This window comes from Macaca fascicularis, chromosome 9, assembly GCF_037993035.2.
Source record: "Macaca fascicularis isolate 582-1 chromosome 9, T2T-MFA8v1.1".
Classification (NCBI taxonomy): Eukaryota; Metazoa; Chordata; class Mammalia; order Primates; family Cercopithecidae; genus Macaca; species Macaca fascicularis.
The window spans coordinates 111,251,270-111,274,518 of NC_088383.1; the positions used below are offsets into that span (position 1 = coordinate 111,251,270).

A 23,249-nucleotide genomic window follows, 5' to 3' on the forward strand; every position below is an offset into this window, starting at 1 on the left:
CAAGGAAGGTGACTTCGTGGAGACAGCAGGGTTTGGAATGAGACAAACCAAAGTGGTATTCCAACGCCGCCACGAACTGCACCATCACTGAGTGAACTTGGACAAATAACTATCATTTCCCTCCCCACGCAAAACAATTAAGAGGAGGTTCCTGCTGGATCTCAGGGCTTGGGCTGGGCACTCCAAAGGCATGGACCGATTGCCTTTCAGTCTGTACCCTTGTCTTGCTTGGGCTGTGCTCTCCCTCCTTCAGCAGGGCTGGTTTCCCGCTGGTGGTACCAGGTTAAGTACTGTGGGCAAGGTGTGGCCTTGGTGCCTGCTGGTTAGGAATTTGCAAGGGACAGGGCAGATGACCAAGTAACAGATGACCAAGACTCCTAGCAGACTGTGACTTCGGCTCTCCCTGACTTAGGCCTCAATTTCCAGGAAACAGGCTCCTTCTCTTCTTGCAGTTAGGCTGTGTTGCTTGGATGCTCCTGAGAGCCTCAGCCCAGTCACACAATATGCCCCTAAGGCAAATCTGAACAGTCATGTCTTTACTGTTCAGTGACTCCTATTGCCCTTAGGATAAAGGTGAAGCTCCCTACGCTGGCATACAAGACCTTTTGGACCGTGTCTTCATCTCCAATTTCCTAGTAGTTTCCTGCACACCTTTGGCCCTTCCTGTGAAAGTAACTCATCTTTGCATTGTCAATTCCTACTCCTCCAATGTTCCACTCAGGCCTTATTTTCTCTGGGAAGCCTTTTCTGAACTCTCAGGTTAGCCTCTTGCTCCCGTGACCCTCTGTGTATACCCTCTATTACACCACCCACCATATTGAAGGGATCAGCTTATGTGTTGTCTGCTGTGAGAATAAAATTTAGGATGGTAAGGACCATGTCTATTATTCCCAGGTATAATGTAGAATCTCAATAAATATGTCACACTGAAATCTATGAGGAAGATGTTCTGCCTGGTAAGATGATGATTAGTGGTTAGGAGGGACTAGGGAATTGTCTTCTCTCTCCTCCCCATCTCTATTGCACAATCACATACTTTTAGAATGATGAATTTCTGGAGGTAGGTAGAAGTAGATATTGGAGAGCAGGAAGTTTTGGCCCACTTAGAGGATTTTCCAATTGGCTTTCCAGGACCTCTCAATCTGAGACAGGCCCAGGACACCAACTCTCAGTTTTCAAATGAAGAAGAAAATGGCTCTGAGGTAATGTGGAAAGAAGTGCTATGATGGTATATCCTCTTTCCCTGACTCTCTTTAGGTGATAGAGGCTAAATCCTCAGCTGGACCCACTGACCAGAAGCCCAATGTGCAGGTGTAGGGAGTTATTAAGGGGTTCTTCAGGTCTGATGTCTGATGGGTGTTTTACACTACAGCATCGTGGCCAGGCATGGTAGCTCATGCCTGTAATCTCAACACTTTGGGAGGCCAAGGCGGCCAGATCACCTGAGGTCAGGAGTTCGAGACCAGCCTGTCCAACGTGGTGAAACCCCGTCTCTACTAAAAATACAAAAATTAGCTGGGCGTGATGGCAGATGCCTGTACTCCCAGCTACTTGGGAGGCTGAGGCAGGAGAATTACTTGAACCCAGGAGGTGGAGGTTGCAGTGAGCCAAGATCATACCACTGCACTCCATCCTGGATGACAGAGCAAGACTCTGTCTCAAAACAAACAAACAAAAAACAAACAAACAAAAACTAGAGCATCGTAGCATATGGATGGTCTTGGATGTCTGGTTTTGAGACTACATTCCTATGTGGTTAGTTATGGAGCTTCCCTGGACTTGGGTCATCCATAATTGGGAGGAAGTATGGAGAGAAGTTTTTTTTTTTTTTTCACTGCTTCCCAGCAGCTTCTCCAGGTCTGCAGGGACACTGGGTCTCTAGTGTCCCAAATAGGCTGGAAATTTCATGATTCAGTCTGCTAGAGAAAACCCATCCTCCTGTTCTCTTCCCACATATTCTCACTTTCAGGTAATACGGGTAATTCTAAATAGCTTAGTGACCTCTATCATCTCTTGCAAGGGGAGGAGGCAGCTGGGAGCAAGACAGTGAAAACAGGTGGGCATCCAACCCTCAGGCCCCTTAGCGTTTCTAAGGCAAACAAGACTTCTGTTTCCTATCACTGATGAGGTGGGCTAAGCTGTGTATTTAGCCTGGTGGATAAGGCCTGTCCAAGGCTTGGTATGAAAGGCAGACCAGGAGTCAAAGCCCGATATACTAAGGCATAAGAGGTGACAAAAGGCGATGAAAAGAGTTGGCCTGGGGGTAAGGAGACCCAGGGGTTCGTCTCTCTGCCCTGCTATTTACTAGTTATGTGAACATGGGCCCAGCCTTCCACTCCGGGGCTGTTTCCTATAATGTAAAATGAAGAGACTTAAATTAGATATCCAGGGCTTCTGCTACGTCCCATTTCCTCTATTTCTGGATGTTGGGGATGGTGCAGAAGACGCTGAAACAGAGCTGGGACGTGACAGACACAACTGTGAGAAGCCACAACAGGGAAGGTGGACGAGAGGGCGAGGAGAGCAGGGTGTGGAATAAATCGCTGGACTTTAGAATGAAGGGCGCCCAGAGCTGCCTCGAAAAGTAGTGATTCCTCAAGGGGCATGGTCTTGGCCCAGATAACTTTGATAATACGTGGACAGGGGAGTAGGGATGCCCGCTCAAGTTCTCAAAACGGACCCCGCCCCTTTCCAGCCAATTGTAGCCTTCCTCCCCATAACGCCCAGCAGCCACTGCCAAACCGCGCACTGCAACCGAACTCTACCTAACTCCACCTCTCTAGCCGCCCAGCACAGTTCCTCATTTTTTATTGGTTTTCTAAACTGTCACTCAGAGAGTACTCGTATGTGTTGGTTGTCCCCTAACCTACCCTTTCTTTCCCTAGTAATCTCGCCTCTTGAGGCACTACCCGCCTCCTGAAGCCAATTTCCTTTATTCGATTGGATAGTCGGAATGCTACTTTTCATGGAGCAAAGCTATGATTGGCTGCATGCGGCAAGGCTCGCGCAGTTACCAGGCAGCGGGCTAGACTGAGGCTAGTTACCACGTCAGTGAGCTGACAGGGAAGGTAGCCGGCTCCGCTGCCCGTCCCGGCCGACTCATCCTGGCGGACTGTGCAGTCCCACCCTGACTTCGGCCATAATTTCCAGGAAACAGGCTCCTTCTCTTCTCCCATCTGCTACCAGAGCTGGGGGAGCTGCTCGGAGACGCCTCCAGGGTGCGGGCTGGACATGAGCAGCGGCTGCCGGTCCTGGGACTAGGCCCCGCCATTTTGGATCCGCTGACAGGTCAGCGAAGTCTCTTCCTAGAGTTCCGGTGTGGTGAAGGCCGCCCTGACTTCGCAATAGGGAATTAGGAGGAAGGGCCCTTAAATTGGGCGAGCCAGGGTGGGCTAAGGACGCAGCGAACAGGAATAAGACGAGGGAAGGGTTGTTGTGGGAGGGAACAGGAAGGTAGCAGGGGCAAAGGTCAGGCCCCTGCCGCAGGAGGGGCGATTTCTTCCCTCATTACTGATCCTTTGCAGGTGCCCAAATCTATTTTCCCAGGCTTGACCTAGTCTTTAGCTTCTCTTTTCCAGCGCTTTCTGCATCCTAAAGAGCCCAGTACTCAAAAGCTGAAAGGAAACCTAAGAAGCATTGTGTCTACTTTTATGGGTTTTCAGACTTTAGATATGAAAGTCTCTCTCTAGATTCTGTACAGCGTCTACTTCTTTGTGACTGCCTCACTAATACAAAGGAACTGCTTCATTTATACTGAATGATGAACTAGTGCACCCTAGAATCAGGTTGTCACCAGACGGACGTGTGGAAGGCTTGAGGTTACAGCAGCACAGGGAACTGGGCTATGAGAAGGCTTTCCTCTTACAGGACAGCTCAACTGCCAGTCTGGATCTGTATATAAACACTAGACCTATATTCTGGGTGTATTTGTTCCTTTATACAATCTTTCACAGACATTCTTTTCTGGTGTATGTTTTTGTTGACATTTCTCTCCCAGATCTTCTCTTCACCAAGGAGATGAGGCTTAATCATAAGGAAACCACTCTGTTATGACGTATTTGACTGAGAGCAGAGAGATGTTTGAGTAATGGCAAAGTTTGGTATTGTTGGCCTATTATTTTTAGTGGGCAAAAAGAGTCATGAGAGATTTTCAGCCAGTTGTAGGGTCAGAGCCCCAGAGTGAGTGATGGAACATAACCCTAGAGAGTGTAGTTTATGGCACTGTGATGACCTTTGATAAACTGCTGTGTTGTAAAGCTGTAAAAGTCCACCAAGGGTAAAGAATGCTTTTAGAAATAAGGAATAGTGTAGATGGTGTTTTTAAATGCACAATGTGGAAACTTGTATGCCTTTAATTCAGGTATACAAGGCACTCTAGGCCCTGTGGAGGATACAAATGGAAAGGTCTGCTTTGGGATTGCTCAGTTAATGCACTTCTTAAAAGTAGTAGCGTATATGTGCAGTGACCTAGCTAGAGCAAGTAGTAGGTTAAGAGCAGGATCAACCTAATGCCTTTTGGTATGTAGTGGGCACTCAATAAATGTTATCTCTATCTGGGATTAGTTTCTTTTTTTTTTTTTTTTTTTTTTTTTTTTTTTTTTTTTTTTTTTTTTTTTGAGACGGAGTCTCGCTCTGCCGCCCAGGCTGGAGTGCAGTGGCCGGATCTCAGCTCACTGCAAGCTCCGCCTCCCGGGTTCACGCCATTCTCCTGCCTCAGCCTCCCGAGTAGTTGGGACTACAGGCGCCCGCCACCGCGCCCGGCTAGTTTTTTGTATTTTTTAGTAGAGACGGGGTTTCACCGTGTTAGCCAGGATGGTCTCGATCTCCTGACCTCGTGATCCGCCCGTCTCGGCCTCCCAAAGTGCTGGGATTACAGGCTTGAGCCACCGCGCCCGGCCTCTGGGATTAGTTTCAATATGTGATCAGAACTTGTGGCCTGCTTTTGGTCCTGGCAGTCAGGAACACTTTGCACTTTTGCATGATGAGGTAGTAACAAGGAGGATCAAAACGTCATAGTGTTAGAAGAGAAAACTATTTAGGATCTTGGAATGACAGCTCAGTTTTTCCTACCTTTGTCCTTATTAAATTGAAATTTCATAATTTCCCTTTACCCTTCCTACCTTTGTCCTTATGAAATTGAAATTTTTGTATGTGTTGGGAGAAGGGGGATGGCATTATTTATGCTTCACGTGTGTTGATTTAGAATTAGTGGGATGGAAATGGTACAGGAAACTATTTGCATTTTAACTTGCTGATCTAAGTGTAGAATTCCTCCCCTCTCCCCGCCCCCAAAAAAAGTAGTTGAACGCAGCAAATGAAATGACATAGCTCAGGGAGTACCCAGGTTTGATGATCCTGCCTTGCTCACTTGGGCCATTGCCCTGTTGAGTTGATATGCTTTGCATAACAGGCAATCTAGTCTCTGGGTAGGCAGTGTGATCAATCCAGGATCCAGTCATCCCCAGTTGAGCCTGAGGGTGACTGTAGAGGCATCAAAACGTTTTCTCTTTCTCTCTCTCTCTCTTTTTATAATCCTAAATGTCATTTCTAGATAGGAATAATTTTCTAGATAGGAATAATTCCCACTCCTACCCACAAATCAGAAAATTCATCCTTCAAATACAAGTTCTAAACTTGTATTTGAGCTTCTTTTTAATGGTGTTTATAGATAGTGTGTTCCAGTCTTGACAGTGATGCTCATTGGCACAGTGGGAACTCAGGTTATAGACATATCTCCTCAGTAGCCGGGCACCAATCCCAGTTTCAGCTCAGAGTTCTCAAAGTTCCACTACTATTTTATTTCCCTCTGTTCCAGAAGTCAGGATGACTGCCACTTTTACATAATAACCTCATTGATAGGGTACTTAGACTGGCTACTGTGGGCAGCTAGAGAGGAAGAAGACACAGCTCTTGCTTTTGAGGAGACTCTATTTATAGAGTACTCACTGCAAGGATCACCCTAATCTTTGTATGACACTTCTCATTGGTTGATCACACTCTATATCCCTGTGGCTCTGTGTGATTGATTAGAATGATTCTGTTGTTGGGTTAATGGTGGGATTGAATTTAAGGGTGTATGTTTTTGTTGACATTTTATCCTCAGGCTGGAAGAGCTATGTAAATATAATGGGCTACTGTTTAGCTGTTATTCTTTTTTTTAATATTTCAATATGTTCAACTGCAGTTGTTTAACTAAATGAAAATATAATAAAGCAATGTGCTGATTTGGAACCCCAGTAATAATAGAAGTGATCATAGAAGTGATTATTTGTTCTAGTAGTAGTGGAAATTATCATAGATGCAATAGTCGTATGGAAGTATGATGGCAAAGTAATGGTTTGCCAGTCATACGAACCAGGGGCTACAAGCTCACATGCCTAAATGCCAGGCAGGTAATGTAAATGAGTGAATTGAGTCCCATGGGAATGTATTAGGATTAGTGGGGACTCTGGTGTACTGGAGAACCCATGCCTTTATTTTTTTTTATCTTTCATTTTGATTTCTTTTTATTGAGACAGGGTCTTGCTCTGTCACCCTGGCTGGAGTGCAGAGGAGCAATCACAGCTCACTGCAGCCTTGACCTCTGGGCTCAAATGATCTTGCCACCTCAGCCTCCCAAGTAGCTGGGACTACAGATGTGTGCCATCATGCCCAGCTAATTTTTAAATATTTTGTAGAGACAAGGTCTCACAATGTTGCTCAGGCTGGTTTCAAACTCCTAGACTCAAGCAATCCTACCACCTTGGCCTCCCAAAGTGCTGGGATTACAGGAATGAACCACCATGCTCAACCCATTCCCTTATTTAAAAGAGCCAACTGTTCCTTTTTCAACAGATTGTTACTGTTTTAGAATGCGGGCACAGAATGACCACCCTATTTTTCAGGAGAAACTGGAAATTTAAATCATTGTGTTTTCTTTTTTTTTTTTTTTTTTTTTTTTGAGACGGAGTCTCGCTGTGTCTCCCAGGCTGGAGTGCAGTGGCGTGATCTCGGCTCACTGCAAGCTCCGCCTCCCGGGTTTAGGCCATTCTCCCGCCTCAGCCTCCCAAGTAGCTGGGACTACAGGTGCCCGCCACCACGCCCAGCTAGTTTTTTGTATTTTTAGTAGAGACGGGGTTTCACCATGTTAGCCAGGATAGTCTCGATCTCCTGACCTCGTGATCCACCCGTCTTGGCCTCCCAAAGTGCTGGGATTACAGGCTTGAGCCACCGCGCCCGGCCTAAATCATTGTGTTTTCTAATTGCTGGAAACTAGTTTAAAATATTTTTGTTTGTTTGTTTGTTTGTTTTCTTGAGACAGAGTCCCGCTCTGTCACCCAGGCTGGAGTGCAATGGCCGGATCTCGGCTCACTGCAAGCTCCGCCTCCCGGGTTCATGCCATTCTCCTGCCTCAACCTCCCGAGTAGCTGGGACTACAGGCGTCCGCCACCTCGCCCGGCTAGTTTTTTTGTATTTTTGTAGTAGAGACGGGGTTTCACCATGTTAGCCAGGATAGTCTCGATCTCCTGACCTTGTGATCCGCCCATCTCGGCCTCCCAAAGTGCTGGGATTACAGGCTTGAGCCACCGCGCCCAGCCTTAAAAATATTTTTAAGCCTTTTTCAGGCCAAACAAAATATGTCTGTGGACTGGATTCTGCCCAATGGCTACTGGATGATGACCCTCAATAAACAAAATGGGCAGGCCTTATGAGACTTAATCACTGCAGTTCTCTATGCATAATCACATAGACTTTTTCTTTGTCCTGCTCTGCCAGCTGTCACCTTTATACCTTGGGTGCCCTGAGTGGCTAAAAGATGGAGTGAGATAGAGAAACTTTGTTTCATTTTTCATCTCTAAGCTGGCAGAAGGGACAGCTTTGGACATATTAGTAGCTTCCTTATAAATTATTCTTGAGATACTCTCAGAATCTCCACAGTGGGAGGAGATGGCATGCCAGAGCTGAGGTACACTGTTCACCTGATTATCAGGTCTGGGAGGATTTTCCAGTGATGCCTTGTCAGGGCACCAGCTTTTTTCCCAGTTTAACCTTCTTTTACTTCCACCCTTTGAGTAAATTTCTTGAGCTCAGTAAGTTGTTTCCTAGTTTAGTAACTTTGGTTATTCTCAGTAAAGCACATAACTATGGTGTGTTCCTAGGCCAGCTCTGGAAATGTTAAAAGATCTGCATCTTTAGTGTTTCTCTGGCTTTTTTTATTTTTTAGATGGAGTCTTGCTCTGTCGCCCAGGCTAGAGTGCAGTGGCGTGATCTCGGCTCACTGTAACCTCCGCCTCCCGGGTTCAAGCAATTCTCCTGCCGTAGCCTCCTGAGTAGTTGGGACTACAGGTGCGCGCCACCACACCCGGCTAATTTTTGTGTTTTTAGTAGAGATGGGGTTTCACCATATTGGCCAGGCTGTTCTTGAACTCTTGACCTCGTGATCCGCCCGCCTTGGCCTCCCAAAGTGCTGGGTTTACAGGCGTGAGCCACCGCGCCCTGCCTTCTCTGGCTTTTAAACGGATTGAGTGAACATAAACCTTAGAAGGGCCTATTGCTGGTCCTTCAGCTCCCTACTACCATCTACCTTTTCAGAAAGTCTATCGGTTTTCTTGATTTGCGCAGCTCTGTATTAGACACAAAGGCATCATGAAAAAGAGAAACAAACTTGCGCTTTTGCCTCTGGATAATTTATTTGCTAGTTGGATAAGGACAATTTTTTTTGAGACAGAGTCTCTCTCTGCCACCCAAGCTGGAATGCAGTGATGTGAGATCTCGGCTCACTGCAACCTTTGCCTCTCAGGCTGAAGTGATCCTCCCATCTCAGCCTCCTGAGTAGCTGGGACTATAGGCGCTTGCCACCAAGCCTGCCTGATTTTTGTATTTTTTGTAGAGACAGGGTTTTACCATGTTGCCCAGAGTGCAGTGGTGTCATCATAGCTCATTGCAGCCTTGATTTTTTGGGCTCAAGTGATCCTCCTGCTTTAGCCTCCCTAGTAGCTCGGACTACAGGCACGTACCACTATGTCCCACTACTTTTTATTTTTATTTTTTAAATTTATGTTGCCTAGGCTGGTCTCTGACTCCTAAGCTCAAGCATTCCTCCTGCTTTGGCCTCCTACAGTGCTGGGATTACCGATGAGAACTACTGCACGTGGCCAAGGAAAATGTTTAAAAGTGATTAAGAGGCCAGGCGCGGTAGCTCATGCCTGTAATCCCAGCACTTTGGGAAGTCAAGGCAGGCAGATCACCTGAGGTCAGGAATTCAAGGCCAGCTTGGCCAACATTGTGAAACCCTGTTTTTACTAAAAATATAAAAATTAGCTAGGTGTGGTGGTGGGCGCCTGTAATCCCAGCTACTCAGGAGGCTGAGGCAGGAGAATCACTTGAACCCTGGAGGTGGAGGTTGCAATGAGCCAAGATCGTGCCGCTGTACTCCAGCCTGGATGACAAGAGCAAAACTCCGTCTCAAAACAAAAAAACAAAAACCAAACAAAACAAAAAAACCATAAAAGCAGTTAAAAAAAAAAAAAAAACAACTTAAACACTAGTGTACTAAAAACAGCTATTTAGAGCCAAAGAAAATAAGACATATATGAATAATTGACAGTTATATTAAAAATTATATATTTCACAAAAATATGAATGTGCAAATAACACTTGAGGAGATGTCAGGAAGATAGATGTGAAGAAAGAAGCATTATGATTTAGCTGGTAGGTAAATGTGGGTTCTTTTTACCTGTATGGAAGGTTTGTGACTTCTGGTAGAGAAGCAAATACAGAACACCAAAAAAAGGTTTGCCAGTGTGGCTCAGAGTCATTGTTTTCTACGAAGTCATTTTTCTTGTGAGGTGGATGTGTGCTGTACCACTCTTGAAGAGTCAATCTTGATGTTACTTAATTCATTTGTTCATCCAGTATTTATTGATCATTTTTCTTACTATGTGTCAGGCTTTGGAGATAAAAAGGTAAATAAATCATGGTCTTTCCCCCTGAGATAGAGCCTGATAGTCCCATGGTGGAGATATACTAAATAAATAATTATAAATTGGTATGAGATGTGTTTATTTTTATTTTCATTTATTTATTTGAGGCAGAGTCTCACTCTGTCACCCAGGCTGGAGTGCAGTGGCACGGTCATAGCTCAGGGCAACCTGGAACTCGTCAGCTCAAGTGATCCTCCTGCCTTAGCCTCCCAAGTAGCTGGGACAACAGGTGTGCGCCACCACACCTGGCCAGTTTTTCTTTATGTTTTGTAGATGCAGAGTCTCGCCATGTTGCCTAGGCTGGTCTTGAACTTCTAGGCTCAACTGATGCTCCTGCCTTGGCCTCCCAAAGTGCTGGGATCACAGACATCAGCCACTGTGCCTGGCCAAGATATGTTTAAATAGAGATAGGTACAAAGTGCTGTGGGTGGCCGGGTGTGGTGGCTCATACCTGTAATCCCAGCACTTTGAGAGACTGAGGCAGGCAGATCACTTGAGGTCAGGAATTTGAGACCAGGAGTTTGAGACCAGCCTGGCCAACATGGCCCAACTCTACTGAAAATACTAAAAAAGTGAAAAAAAGGGCTGGGCTTAGTGGCTTACGCCTGTAATCCCAGCACTTTGGGAGGCCGAGGCAGGCAGATCACCTGAGGCTGGGAGTTTGAGACCAGCCTGACTAACATGGAGAAACCTCGTCTCTACTAAAAATATAAAATCGGCCAGGCATGGTGGTGCATGAATGTAATCCCAGCTACTCAGGAGGTTGAGGCAGGAGAATCGCTTGAACCTGGGAGGCGGAGGTTACAGTGAGCTGAGACTGTGCCATTGGACTCCAGCCTGGGCAACAAGGGGGAAACGCTGTCTCAAAAAAAAAAAAAGTAAAAAAAAAAAAAGTAAAAAAAAAAAAGTGGAAAATAAATAAATAAAGTGGTTGTAAGCTTGTTCTTAGAACCACTGTGATATTCTGACTCCCTCATTGACTTTTGGATGGAATGAGTAAGGGTTTATCAGGTGGACAAGAGTGAGAAAAAACATTCAGAATAGAAAGGGAACTTCATATGCAAAGGCAAAGAGGCAGCAAAGACCATGACTTTAAAAAGTAGGAATGACGGGGCACGGTGGCTCACACCTATAATCCCAGCATTTTGGGAGTCTGAGGCAGGCAGATTGCTTTGAGCTCTGGAGTTTGAGACCAGCCTGGGCAACATGGCAAAATGTTGTCTCTACAAAAAATACAAAAAAATTAGCCAGGCTTGGTAGCTTGTGCCTGTATTTCTAGCTACTTGGGAGGCTGAGGTAGGAGGATCACTTGAGCCTGGGAAGCAGATGTTGCAGTGAGCCAAGATTGTACCACTGCACTCCAGCCTAGGCCACAGAATGAGACCCTGTCTCAAAAAAAAAAAACCCAAAAATTAAAAAACAAAAGAACTTTTTAGGGTCTTTTATTTTATTTTATTTTATTATTTTTTGAGCAGGTGTCTTGCTCTGCTGCCCAGGCTGTAGTGGTGCAATCTTGGCTTACTCCACTTCCTGGATTCAAGCAATCCTCCCGCCTCAGCCTCCTGAATAGCTGGGATTACAGGCCCCTGCCATCATGCCCAGCTAATTTTTGTATTTTTAGTAGAGTGGGGATTTCACCATGCTGTCCAGGCTGGTCTCAAACTCCTGACCTCAGTTGATCTGCCCGCCTTAGCCTCCCAAAGTGCTGGGATTACAGGCATGAGCCACTGCCCCCAGCCGAGGGTCTGTTTTATACAAAGAATATGTGTAGCATATATGGGGCACCAGTGGCTGCCACCCAGCTTGAAAAACAACATTACCAAAACTGAGGCTGCATGTATGCCCTTCCCTGTTAGTTCCCCGACACTCCCTGCCCCTTGCCACTATTCTCAGTTTTTTTTGTGAGCTTCTCTGGGGTATAGTCCTAGAAGTGGAATTGCTGTAATACAGGATATGAAGTGCTTTAGCTTTGTAAGATAATGCCGAATTGTTATACAAATTCATATTAATTTAGATACATAACAGCCATTTGGTCTGCATTTTTTTACCAATTTAAAAAGAATTTTTTTTTTTTTTTTTTGAGACAGGGTCTTACTCTGTTGCCCAGGCTGGAGTACAGTAGTGTGATCATGGCTCACTGCAGCCTTGACCTCCTAGGCTCAAGTGATCACTTCAGCCTCGCATGTAGCTGGGACTACAGGCACGTGCCACCATGCCCTACTAATTTTTAAATTTTTTGTAGAGATGGAGTTTTGCCATGTTGCCCAGGCTGTTCTCAAATTCCTGGGCTCAAGTGATTCTCCTGCATCGGCCTCCTGAAATGCTGGATTACAGGCATGAGCACCTGGCCTTTTAAGTATTATCAGATTTAAAGTGTTTTGCTATTTCAGGAATATAAAGTGGTATATCATTATAATCTTATTTTGTAATTTTCCTGATTATTAATGAAGCTAATAATCTTTTCATGTATTTATTTGCTGTTTATGTTTCCTATTCTATGAAACGCCTATGCATGTCTGTTACCAATTTTGGGGAGGGGTTATATGTCTGGTTCTTGTAGTTTTGCAGCAGTTATTGTATGCTCTGTATATTATTCCTTTATTAGTTATATGTGCTACAAATATTTTCTTCTGGTTTGTGCCTTATCTTTTCCCTCTTTTTTATGGTATCTTTTGAACAGACATTTTAAATTTTAACATTGTTGAATTCACCGATTTTTTAAAGAGGTTTTACTTTTTGTTTCCTGTTTAGGTACTTCTCCCTTATGCTGAGTTTATTAAAATACTGTCCTGTAGCTAGGTGCTGTGGCGCACACCTGTTGTCTCAGCTATTCAGGAGGCTGACGTGGAAGGATTGCTTGAGCCTAGGAGTTTGAGTCCAGGTTCGGCAACATAGCAAGACCCTATCTCTAAAAAAAAAAATCAAAAAGAAAATATTCTCATATATTAGCTTCTAAGAGATTTCAAGTTTTGCTTTTCATATTTAAATAACCTGAGATATATTTTTGGTATTCCATTAAATAAGAATCCAATTTATTGTTTCTTTTTCTTCTGCTTTTGTTTGGATATAGACAGAGTTGCCAAGTGATACAGTGACTCCTCTTTGGATCCTGTTGAGGTAACTGGGATGCCACAGAGCACTAGGGGAATGTTCTAGACCCAGCTTTAAATGGACAGTGCTTTCAAGGGTACATGTTACTCAGAGTCTCTGGACCAGTGGCTTATCTGGCTAAGGGTATTAGTTGGTATTTATTTAGTTGTTCCCTCTCTTATTTATTTTTTTCTATTAATTTTTCATTTGTGTGGGTACATAATGGATGTATTTCTCTTGTTATCTCTGACGCAAGATAAATCTTAAGTTTGTTTCTACTATACTTTTATGAGGTTTCTGCAGGCCTTTATGACCTGGTGACAAGGGATTTCTCGGCCATTGGCTACCAGACAGCAAGTGGTTCATCAGTTTCCCATCTGAAGCTGAAGGGCACAACTGTTTGGAGATTCCCTGAGTGAGGAGACATACACTCAGAGACCTAGAAGGAGATTAGGCAGCTCAGCATAATACTTGAAAATAATTCCTCTTCATTCCCTAGATGTTTCTTTTTTTTATGAGACAGAGTCTCACTCTGTTGCCCAGGCTGGAATGCAGTGGTGTGATCTCGGCTCACTGCAACCTCTGCCTCCTGGGTTCAAGTGATTCTCCTGCCTCAGCCTCCCAAGCAGCTGGAATTACAGGTGCGTGTCACCATACCTGGCTAATTTTTGTATTTTTAGTTGAGGCAGGGTTTCACCCTGTTGGCCAGGCTGGTCTTGAACTCCCAACCTCAGGTGATCTGCCCACCTCAGCCTCCCAAAGTGCTGGGATTATAGGCGTGAGCCACTGCGCCCAGCCCTGGATGTTTCTTTTTTACAATGATTTTTTGCTTAGACCTTTGCTATCTTAGAAAGTGGTTAGTTCTTTCCTAAAGAGCTTATTCATTTTTAGTAAATCCGTTGATTAAAATTTAAAAGTAGTTAATAGGTAATATATGTTTGTGACACAAAATTCAAAAGGTAAAAAAGAATATACAGAGAAAAGTTAGTCTTCCTTTCACTCCTCCACCACTTAGTTCCCTAGTCATCTGGTTTCTTTCCCTGGAGGCAGCAACCTCTTAGCAGTTTCTTACAAGTCCTTCCAGAGACCTAGAGCATATTCATCTTGCCTACATGATTTAAGGAAGGGGAAATACGAGGAGAGATTTAATATTTTCTCTTCTGATTCTTTAAATCATTTTTGAATTTATCTTTCCTTTATTTCTAAGTTCTCCTCCTCCTCCTTCTCATAAGAGAGGATGGTTGTACATTCATATCATTGAACCTTCTCAGAAGAGAACATTGTTGTATTCCTAGAGCATGTGGAAAGCAGATAGTCTTCTGAGACTAACCTAGTTCTTTAAATTGTCATTAATATAAATCTTGTGTTGGATTCCCTTGTGGACTGGGGACGTGTTGTGGGCATGGACACATTATTATTATTATTATTTTATTTTATTTTATTTTATTTTTTGAGACGGAGTCTCACTCTGTCGCCCAGGCTGGAGTACAGTGGCGCAATCTCGGCTCACTGCAAACTCTGCCTCCCGGGTTCATGCCATTCTCCTGCCTCAGCCTCCTGAGTAGCTGGGACTACAGGCGCCCCCCACCATGCCCGGTTAATTTTTTTGTATTTTTAGTAGAGATGGGGTTTCACTGTGTTAGTCAGGATGGTCTCGATCTTCTGACCTTGTGATCTGCCCACCTCAGCTTCACAAAGTGTTGGGATTACAGGCGTGAGCCACCGCGTCTGGCCTATTATTATTTTTTTAAGACAGAGTCTCGCTCTGTTGCCCAGGCTGGAGTGCAGTGGCACAAACGCACTCTCGATCTACTATAGCCTCGATCTGCCGGCCTCAAGCAATCCTCCCACCTCAGCCTCCCTACCAGCTGGGACTACTGGTGTGCACTACCACACCTGGCTAATTTTTGTATTTTTTTTTTTTTTTTTTTGAGGCGGAGTCTTCACTCTGTTGCCCAGGCTGCAGTGCAGTGGCACCATCTCGGCTCACTGCAAGCTCCGCCTCCCGGGTTCGCGCCATTCTCCTGCCTCAGCCTCCGGAGTAGCTGGGACTACAGGCGCCCGCCACTGCGCCCGGCTAATTTTTTGTATTTTAGTAGAGACGGGGTTTCACCGTGTTAGCCAGGATGGTCTCGATCTACTGACCTCGTGATCCGCCCGCCTCGGCCTCCCAAAGTGCAGGGATTACAGGCGTGAGCCACCGCGCCCGGCCAATTTTTGTATTTTTTGTAGAGACAGGGTTCGCCATGTTGCCGAGGCTGGTCCCGAACTCCTGGGCTCAAACAATCTGCCCACCTCAGCCTTCCACAGTGTTGGGGTTTAAAGGTGTGAGCTACTGCACCTGGCCCCTGGACAAAATTTGTACCAGTTTCTTTTTTCTTTATCATGGTGGTTTTCATGCTTTTCACTTTCTGGGGGGCCTCATGTTATGCAAAATATGCAGATTGAGCTATTTGCTGAGTACATTTCTTTCTCTATATCTCTGGCTGTGTCTCAGTTTTCATATCTATTCCACTAAACTGTATAAATGCCTCAAGGGCAGAAATTGTATACCTCTTATCATTATTAATGTTTAATTATATTGATAGTACGGTAATACTTTCTTTTTGTAAAAAAAGAGAAAGTATTTTTTTTCTTTTTTTGAGATGGAGTCTGGCTCCATTGCCCAGGCTGGAGTACAGTGGTGTAATCTCAGCTCGCTTTAACCTCTGCCTCCCAGGTTCAAGCAATTCTTCTGCCTCAGCCACCCAAGTAAACTGGGATTACAGGCGCTCTCCACCACGCCTGGCCAGTTTTTGTGTTTTGAATGGAGATGGGTTTCACTATGTTGACCAGGCTGGTCTGGAGCTCAGGTGATTTACCCGCCTTGGCACTCCTGAAGTGCTGGGATTACAGGTGCGAGCCACAGTGCCTGACCTTTTCGTAAAAAATTGAAACATTACAGATCCATCCTGGGCAACAAAGTGAGACCCCATCTCTACAAAAAAATACAAAAATTAGTTGGGTGTGGTGGTGTGCGCCTGAAGTCCCTGCTACTCAGGAGGCTAAGGCAGGAGGATTGCTTGAACCCAAGAGTTCAGGTCTGCAGTGAGGCATGACAGTGCCACAGGACTCCAACCTGGGTGACAGAGTGAGACCCTGTCTCAAAAAAACCCCAAAAGACAAAAACATTACAGATAGGGCTCAAGTATCCTCTGATTGCACCCTGATTTCATAGCACCTTCTTTAGGGATAGTTATGGTTATAAGTTCGGGTATATTAGCACAGACCTTTTATTTTGTATTTACGTATCATATTAATGCTTTCTTGCTGTAAGTTAATATGACTTTTCAGAACTTTTCAAAGGTCTTGTGACTGTCACTGTCCAGTTTTCTGGAACTGACTGGGCCAGTTGGATGCAGTCACTTATTTATATTTTATATTTATATTTATATTTATATATTTTTAGAGATAGTGTCTTGCTCTATGACCCAGGCTGGAGTGCAGTTGTGGGATCATAGCTCTCTGCAGCCTCGAACTCCTGAGCTCAAGTGATCCTCCTGCCTCAGCCTCCTCAGAAACTAGGACTACAGGTGTGTGCCACCATGTCTAGCTAATTTTTTACTTTTGTTTTTTTGGTAGAGACTGGGTCTCACTGTTTGCCCAGGCTGGTCTCAACTCCTGGGCTCAACTGATTCTCCTGCCTTGGATTCCCAAAGTGCTGGGATTGCATGTGTGAGCCACTTCACCTGGCCTGGATGCAGCCTTTAGGCTGATATTGCAATTGTGGTTCTAAACCAACGCTATGCTTCCAACAACCTTTATTCTCTTCTTTAACTTGAATCTTCACTGTTACTTTATTGAGTAGATAAAAAAGAACAAAGGGAAGGCTATGTATTTAGGGGAGAGCGAGAGAGAGTGTCTTGTTATGTTGCCCAGGCTGGTCTCAAATTCCTGTACTCAAGCAATCCTCCCGCCTTGTCCTCCCGAAGTGCTAGGATTATAGGCATGAGCCACCACGTTTGGCCAGAAATACTGTTTTTAACAAGCTGACATTATAGTTGTATCTGTGTACTTAAAGGCATCATAGAACTTTGGGAACAATTGACTTTGAAGAATTTAACATGCTTCCTGAGGATTGTTGAGGTGCGTTTGAAAAGTTTTCTGGATTGACTTGCTTTGAGTTGTATCTTGAACTACCTTGAACTTCTAAAGACCCCCTAGGAGAGCCAGATAGTTGGATTCATAACATAAGATGGACTTCATCTCATTTTAGTATTACAGATTTTTTTTTTTTTGAAATGGAGTTTCACTCTTGTTGCCCAGGCTGGAGTGCAATGGTGTGATCTTGGCTCATCACAACCTCTGCCTCCCGGGTTCAAGCAATTCTCCTACCTCAGCCTCCCGAGTAGCTGAGATTACAGGCATGCATCACCATGCTTGGCTAATTTTTTGTGTTTTTAGTGGAGAGGGGGTTTCTCCATGTTGGTCAGGCTGACCTTGAACTCCCAACCTCAGGTGATCCACCTGCCTCGGCCTCCCAAAGTGCTGGGATTACAGGCCTGAGCCACCGCACCTGGCTAACAGATTTTATGAGTATAGAAAATGTTGGTACTGGCTAGGCGCCTGTACTGGCCCACGCCTGTAATCCAAGCACTTTGGGAGGCCCAGCCGGGCAAATTACCTGAGGTCTGGAGTTCGAGACCAGCCTGACTAACACGGAGAAACCCCGTCTCTACTGAAAAAAATACAAAATTAGCTGGATATGGTGGCGCATGCCTGTAATCCCAGCTACTCGGGAGGCTGAGGCAGGAGAATTGCTTGAACCTGGGAGGCAGAGGTTGTGGTAAGCTGAGATCGTGCCATTGCACTCCAGCCTGGGCAACAAGAGTGAAACTCCGCCTCAAAAAAAAACAAAAAAAAAGAAAGAAAATCTTAGTACTGAAAAGTTAAATCACAATTCTAACCTTATCAGGTACCGATTTTTAAGCTTGGGTATGCTTTGGGTAACCAAATATTAACCAGACTATTATCCTAACTGTTTTGGTAGGTTTGCCAAGATGGTGGATAAGAATATTTACATCATTCAAGGGGAGATTAACATTGTGGTTGGGGCCATCAAACGAAATGCCCGATGGAGCACCCATACACCACTGGTAAGTAGGAAATGGATAAATAGCCTGGTCACCAAGTTTTTGTAGGGGATCTGTTGGCGTGGTTAAAAGAGTAATCAAATTCCTAGTAATGAGAGTAGTAGGAATTCAGAGTTGTTCTTGATATCTTGTTTTTTGTATACCAACTAGCATCAGATATATAGGCTGTCTTTTTTTTCCTCTGGGACCCAAAAGATGACACCATTCTACTTCTAAATATTTTTGTAAACAGCTTAAGCTAGTCCTGTGCCTGGGACCTCTTTAGTATGCCTAAAAGTGTCAGAAAGATTCCTTATTTTCTAATTCTTTAGGACTATAATTAGCTATCAAATTTATTTAAATCCGGGTAGTTACTGATACATAGAACATGACTTAGTGATAGTACTCCTTCTTGGGGGTTCAGCAAACTTCCATGTATAGAGTAGGCCATATCTTACCAATCAGATGAGTAAGAAACTTACCTGTTATACAGTTGGCTTTCTTTGTTATATATGTTTGAGGATTTTTTTTGTAGAATTGTGTAAAACAATTTTTGGCACAGTTGTAAAAACAAGTTTAGAAATTGCCATCTTGGGAGTTTATATGAACATAACTGGTAAGTGCATTTGGAAATTTCTCAAGTTCTTTCATAAAAATATATTGATTTAGAGGTGAGAATGGCATCAGGAGTATCTTTGAAATGAATATGTATGATGACATAATGGTTGAAATGAATATGTATGATGACATAATGGGTATGAAAAAGGAGAGAAGACAGAATAATACACATAGAAAGGACCTGGCAATCTGTAGTAGCTTGAGTGCTATGGTGATGATATAGATTAGCACTTAAGGATTCACTATTTTGGATAAGCCCAGAGTATCTCTACGAAATAAGAGATTAGGGGGCCGGGCGCGGTGGCTCACGCCTGTAATCCCAGCACTTTGGGAGGCCGAGGCGGGCGGATCACAAGGTCAGGAGATCGAGACCACGGTGAAACCCCGTCTCTACTAAAAATACAAAAAATTAGCTGGGCGCGGTTGTGGGCGCCTGTAGTCCCAGCTACTCGGGAGGCTGAGGCAGGAGAATGGCGTGAACTCGGGAGGCGGAGCTTGCAGTGAGCCGAGATCGCGCCACTGCACTCCAGCCTGGGCGACAGAGCGAGACTCCGTCTCAAAAAAAAAAAAAAAAAAAGAGATTAGGGAACAGAAAAATATGAACTATGGCTAATTTTCTTTTCCTCAGAAGGAAGACTTACAGGATTTTCTGATTAGATTCAGAGAAAGAGCCCTTGATCTGTCCTTTATTTTCCTTTTCCTCTTTTGGCCCAATAATGACTTACTTTTAATCTATGTGTCCTACAGGATGAAGAACGGGATCCTCTGCTGCATAGTTTCGGTCATCTAAAGGAGGTTTTAAACAATATAACAGGTAAGTCTCCATATGTATGTGAATTACTAATTTTGGTAAAAAAATATGTGTTTGATTTATTGAAAGGATGGACAAACTTTTTTTATAAAGGACTTTGTAGTAAATAATTTAGCCTCTGTGGGCCATGCACAACTGCACAACTACTTAATTCTGCCTTTGTAACTCAAAAGCAGCCGTAGATAATACATAAATGAATGAGCAATATATTTTTTCTTTTTTGTTTATTTTATAGAGACAGGGTCTTGCTATGTTGCCCAGGCTGGTTTCAAATGCCTGAGCTCAAGCAATCCTCCTGTCTTGGCCTCTCAAAGTGTTGGGATTCCAGGCTTAAGCCACTGTGCCTGGCCTATATTTTCTTTTTTTTTTTTTTTTTTTTCTGAGGAAGAGCCTCACTCTATTGCCCAGGCTGGAGTGCAGTGTGGTTAACGCCTGGTTTAGAGCTCTTTGCTCTATATTGCTTCTGTACATGTGACTAGAGGATAATATACACATTAAATGCCTTATATTTGTGTGTGTGTGTTTATTTTGCATATATACATATACACACACACACACACACTGGCAGGGAAGGAGGAGAGTGTCAAAACCAAGGGGATGTAGATACAGGCTGAAAGGGAAAGCTTCAGAGCTATGTTCCTTTGTTGGCCATAAAGGGCTCCTGCAGTGTATAACCCTGGAGTGCTTTTTGCTAGTGACATATGTCAGACTGTAATTGGATGGTGTTTCGGCTTCTGCAAATTAAACAAACAATAAATAAGAAAATTTCTTCTTTTCATTAGAAATATGGGAGAATATCTGGAGAAAAATTTTTTTTACTTTCCTAAACATGGGCTAAAGTGGAGACGGAGTCTCGCTCTGTCGCCCAGGCTGGAGTGCAGTGGCACAGTCTCGGCTCACTGCAAGCTCTGCCTCCTGGGTTCACGCCATTCTCCTGCCTCAGCCTCCTGAGTAGCTGGGACTACAGGTGCCCGCCACCTCGCCTGGCTAATTTTATGTATTTTTAGTAGAGACGGGGTTTCACCATGTTAGCCAGGATGGTCTCGATCTCCTGACCTCGTGATCCACCCACCTCAGCCTCCTAAAGTGCTGGGATTACAGGCGTGAGCCACCGCACCTGGCCCTTTTTTTTTTTTTTTTTTTTTGAAACAGTGTGTCTCTCTGTTGTCCAGGCTGGAGTGCAGTGGTGTGATCTCGGCTCACTGCAACCTCCATCTCCTAGATTCAAGCGATTTTCGTGCCGCAGCCTCCCAAGTATCTGGGATTACAGACATGCACCACCACACCTGGCTGATTTTTGTGTTTTTACTAGAGACGGAGTTTCACCATGTTGGCCAGGCTGGTCTCAGACTCTTGACCTCAGATGATCCACTTGCCTTGGCGTCCTAAGTGCTGGGAGTACAGACGTGAGCCACCGCACCCAGCCCATATTTTCTTTTTGTGAAGTGGTGCCATCTCGGCTCACTGCAACTTCTGCCTCTTGGGTTCAAGCAAATCTTCTGCCTCAGCCTCCTAACTGGGATTATAGGCATGTGCCACCATGCCTGGCTAATTTTTGTATTTTTAGTAGAGATCATGTTTCACCGTGTTGGCCAGGCTGGTCTCAAACTTCTGACCTCAAGTGATCCTCCCACCTTGGCCTCCCAACCATATTTTCTTCAAAGGAGCAAATTACACTCAATTGAAACAGCTTTGGAAATGTTAGCCAAGAAGGCTCAAGTGTAGAGGAGGCAATTGTTAACTAGTTAGCAGGGCAAATGCTGCTACTAGGTGGCATGTTCTTATTTTATGGCCTGTACTGACTGGTACTTGACTGCTTTAGAATGTTGGCTACTTGCACAGAATTTTTTTAAAAATTTTACAGATAAAGCTTACATATCCCAATTAGAAAGGAAATATAATGAATGGAGATTTATAGTTCTTTTTGTTTGGTTTTGAATTCAGAGTACTATCTTCTTTTTTTTTTTTTTGAGACAGAGTCTCGCTCTGTCGCCCAGGCTGGAGTGCAGTGGCCAGATCTCAGCTCACTGCAAGCTCCGCCTCCCGGGTTTACGCCATTCTCCTGCCTCAGCCTCCCAAGTAGCTGGGACTACAGGCGCCCGCCACCTCGCCCGGCTAGTTTTTTGTATTTTTTAGTAGAGACGGGGTTTCACCATGTTAGCCAGGATGGTCTCCATCTCCTGACCTCGTGATCCGCCCATCTCGGCCTCCCAAAGTGCTGGGATTACAGGCTTGAGCCACTGCGCCCGGCCCAGAGTGCTATCTTCTTAAGAGATATTAAGAGGATCAAACAAGTTAATATAATTGGAAACACTTGATAAACATCTTATACACAGTGAAGGATTGTTGTTATAAGTGGCTGGCAATACCCTAAAATGACTGAGATCACCCTGGTAGCCTTGTAGGCCTTTTGGGCACTCTGCAAACCTTGAGAAGCTGAGGTGGTGCTGCTCTCCTCACAGAGCCACATTTCCTGCCTGCCATCAAATCCAGATCCCATGCTTCTTTTCTTTATGCTAACATGTCCCAAGATTTTACCTCAGAGACCATACCTGTGGTGAGTGATGCAGTCTAGGAATTGTAGACTATTTAAGAGCTATTGAAGTTGAGTCTGCCGCCTGATTTTCTTATGTCCTTGGGTTAGAAATCCAGCCAGATTATCTGCTCTTGGAACTAGTAAAACCAGAGTGTGTTCAAGAGCCAGTTCTCTCATTGGTAGCAGGAACATCTCTGGGTGTTGCTAAGCTTTTCCCTAGAGTGAGAAGGAAGGTAGTAGTGTTTTCCAAGGCCAACAGCTGTGGCATATATTGAAATGGTGCCTGCCAAAGTTGCTACATTGTTCTTGGTTTTTAGCATATTACCTGCCTGAGAAAATGACAGAGTAGACCTAAAATAGAGCATTTCATGGTCTTCCTATTGCTTCTGACCCCACACACAGTGCTGGCTCCCAGGAGCAGGTTTATGGGTCAGCTGTCCCTGTGGTCCTGGACTGTACAATCCATGACTAATTTCTTGTTTCTTTTACGGAAACAAACATTTTTCTGATTGGCAGTGTCAGGAGGACTGCTTTCCTGGAAGCTTATTAATGGTAGGAGGCTGGGAAAGGGTTTTGAACTTGGAGAGAAAACTGAAGGAAATGTGCTTGTGTTATATGACCAGTTAAGGTGTACCACTTAGATTGGAGGAGGGATGGCAGGAATTCTAGGACTTCTACCCAGTTTCTCATGAACCTGACTTGGATGTGGTTCTTTTTTGCAAAGGCTTTCTGTTTGCATTTTTCTAGGCTTTCTGCTGGCTTGATTGGTAAGACTATCACTGTTGGAAATGGGTGGTTCATTGGACATTGTCAGTAAACCAAAGTGATTTTTTTTCTTTGCTTGTAGAAAGAATCTTTAAAGTATAGGCCGGGCGCGGTGGCTCAAGCCTGTAATCCTAGCACTTTGGGAGGCTGAGATGGGTGGATCACGAGGTCAGGAGATCGAGACCATCCTGGCTAACGTGGTGAAATCCCGTCTCTACTAAAAAATACAAAAAACTAGCCAGGCAAGGTGGCAAGGTGCCTGTAGTCCCAGCTACTCAGGAGGCTGAGGCAGGAGAATGGCGTAAACCTGGGAGGTGGAGCTTGCAGTGAGCTGAGATCCGGCCACTGCACTCTAG

At 44.5% G+C, this 23,249-nt stretch overlaps 1 protein-coding gene across 32 annotated transcripts in view; it reads left to right on the forward strand.

The window, feature by feature from the left end:
- GBF1 (golgi brefeldin A resistant guanine nucleotide exchange factor 1) overlaps positions 1–23,249 on the forward strand; it is a 154,193-nt gene that overhangs the window by 13,099 nt on the left and 117,845 nt on the right. For 17 of the 32 annotated variants that reach the window (XR_012418171.1, XM_074002599.1, XM_074002600.1 and 14 more), the window contains exons 1-3: positions 3,039–3,288; positions 18,082–18,187; positions 19,529–19,595. Coding sequence is in view for 22 of the 32 variants with exons in the window: in XM_005566282.4 (XP_005566339.1) it covers positions 18,092–18,187; positions 19,529–19,595 (163 nt within the window). In the remaining 10 variants the exon portion in view is untranslated. Of the gene's footprint in view, positions 1–3,038; positions 3,289–18,081; positions 18,188–19,528; positions 19,596–23,249 lie in introns of those variants that run through there. The other 15 variants (XR_012418168.1, XR_012418169.1, XR_012418170.1 and 12 more) reach the window with 1 other exon arrangement.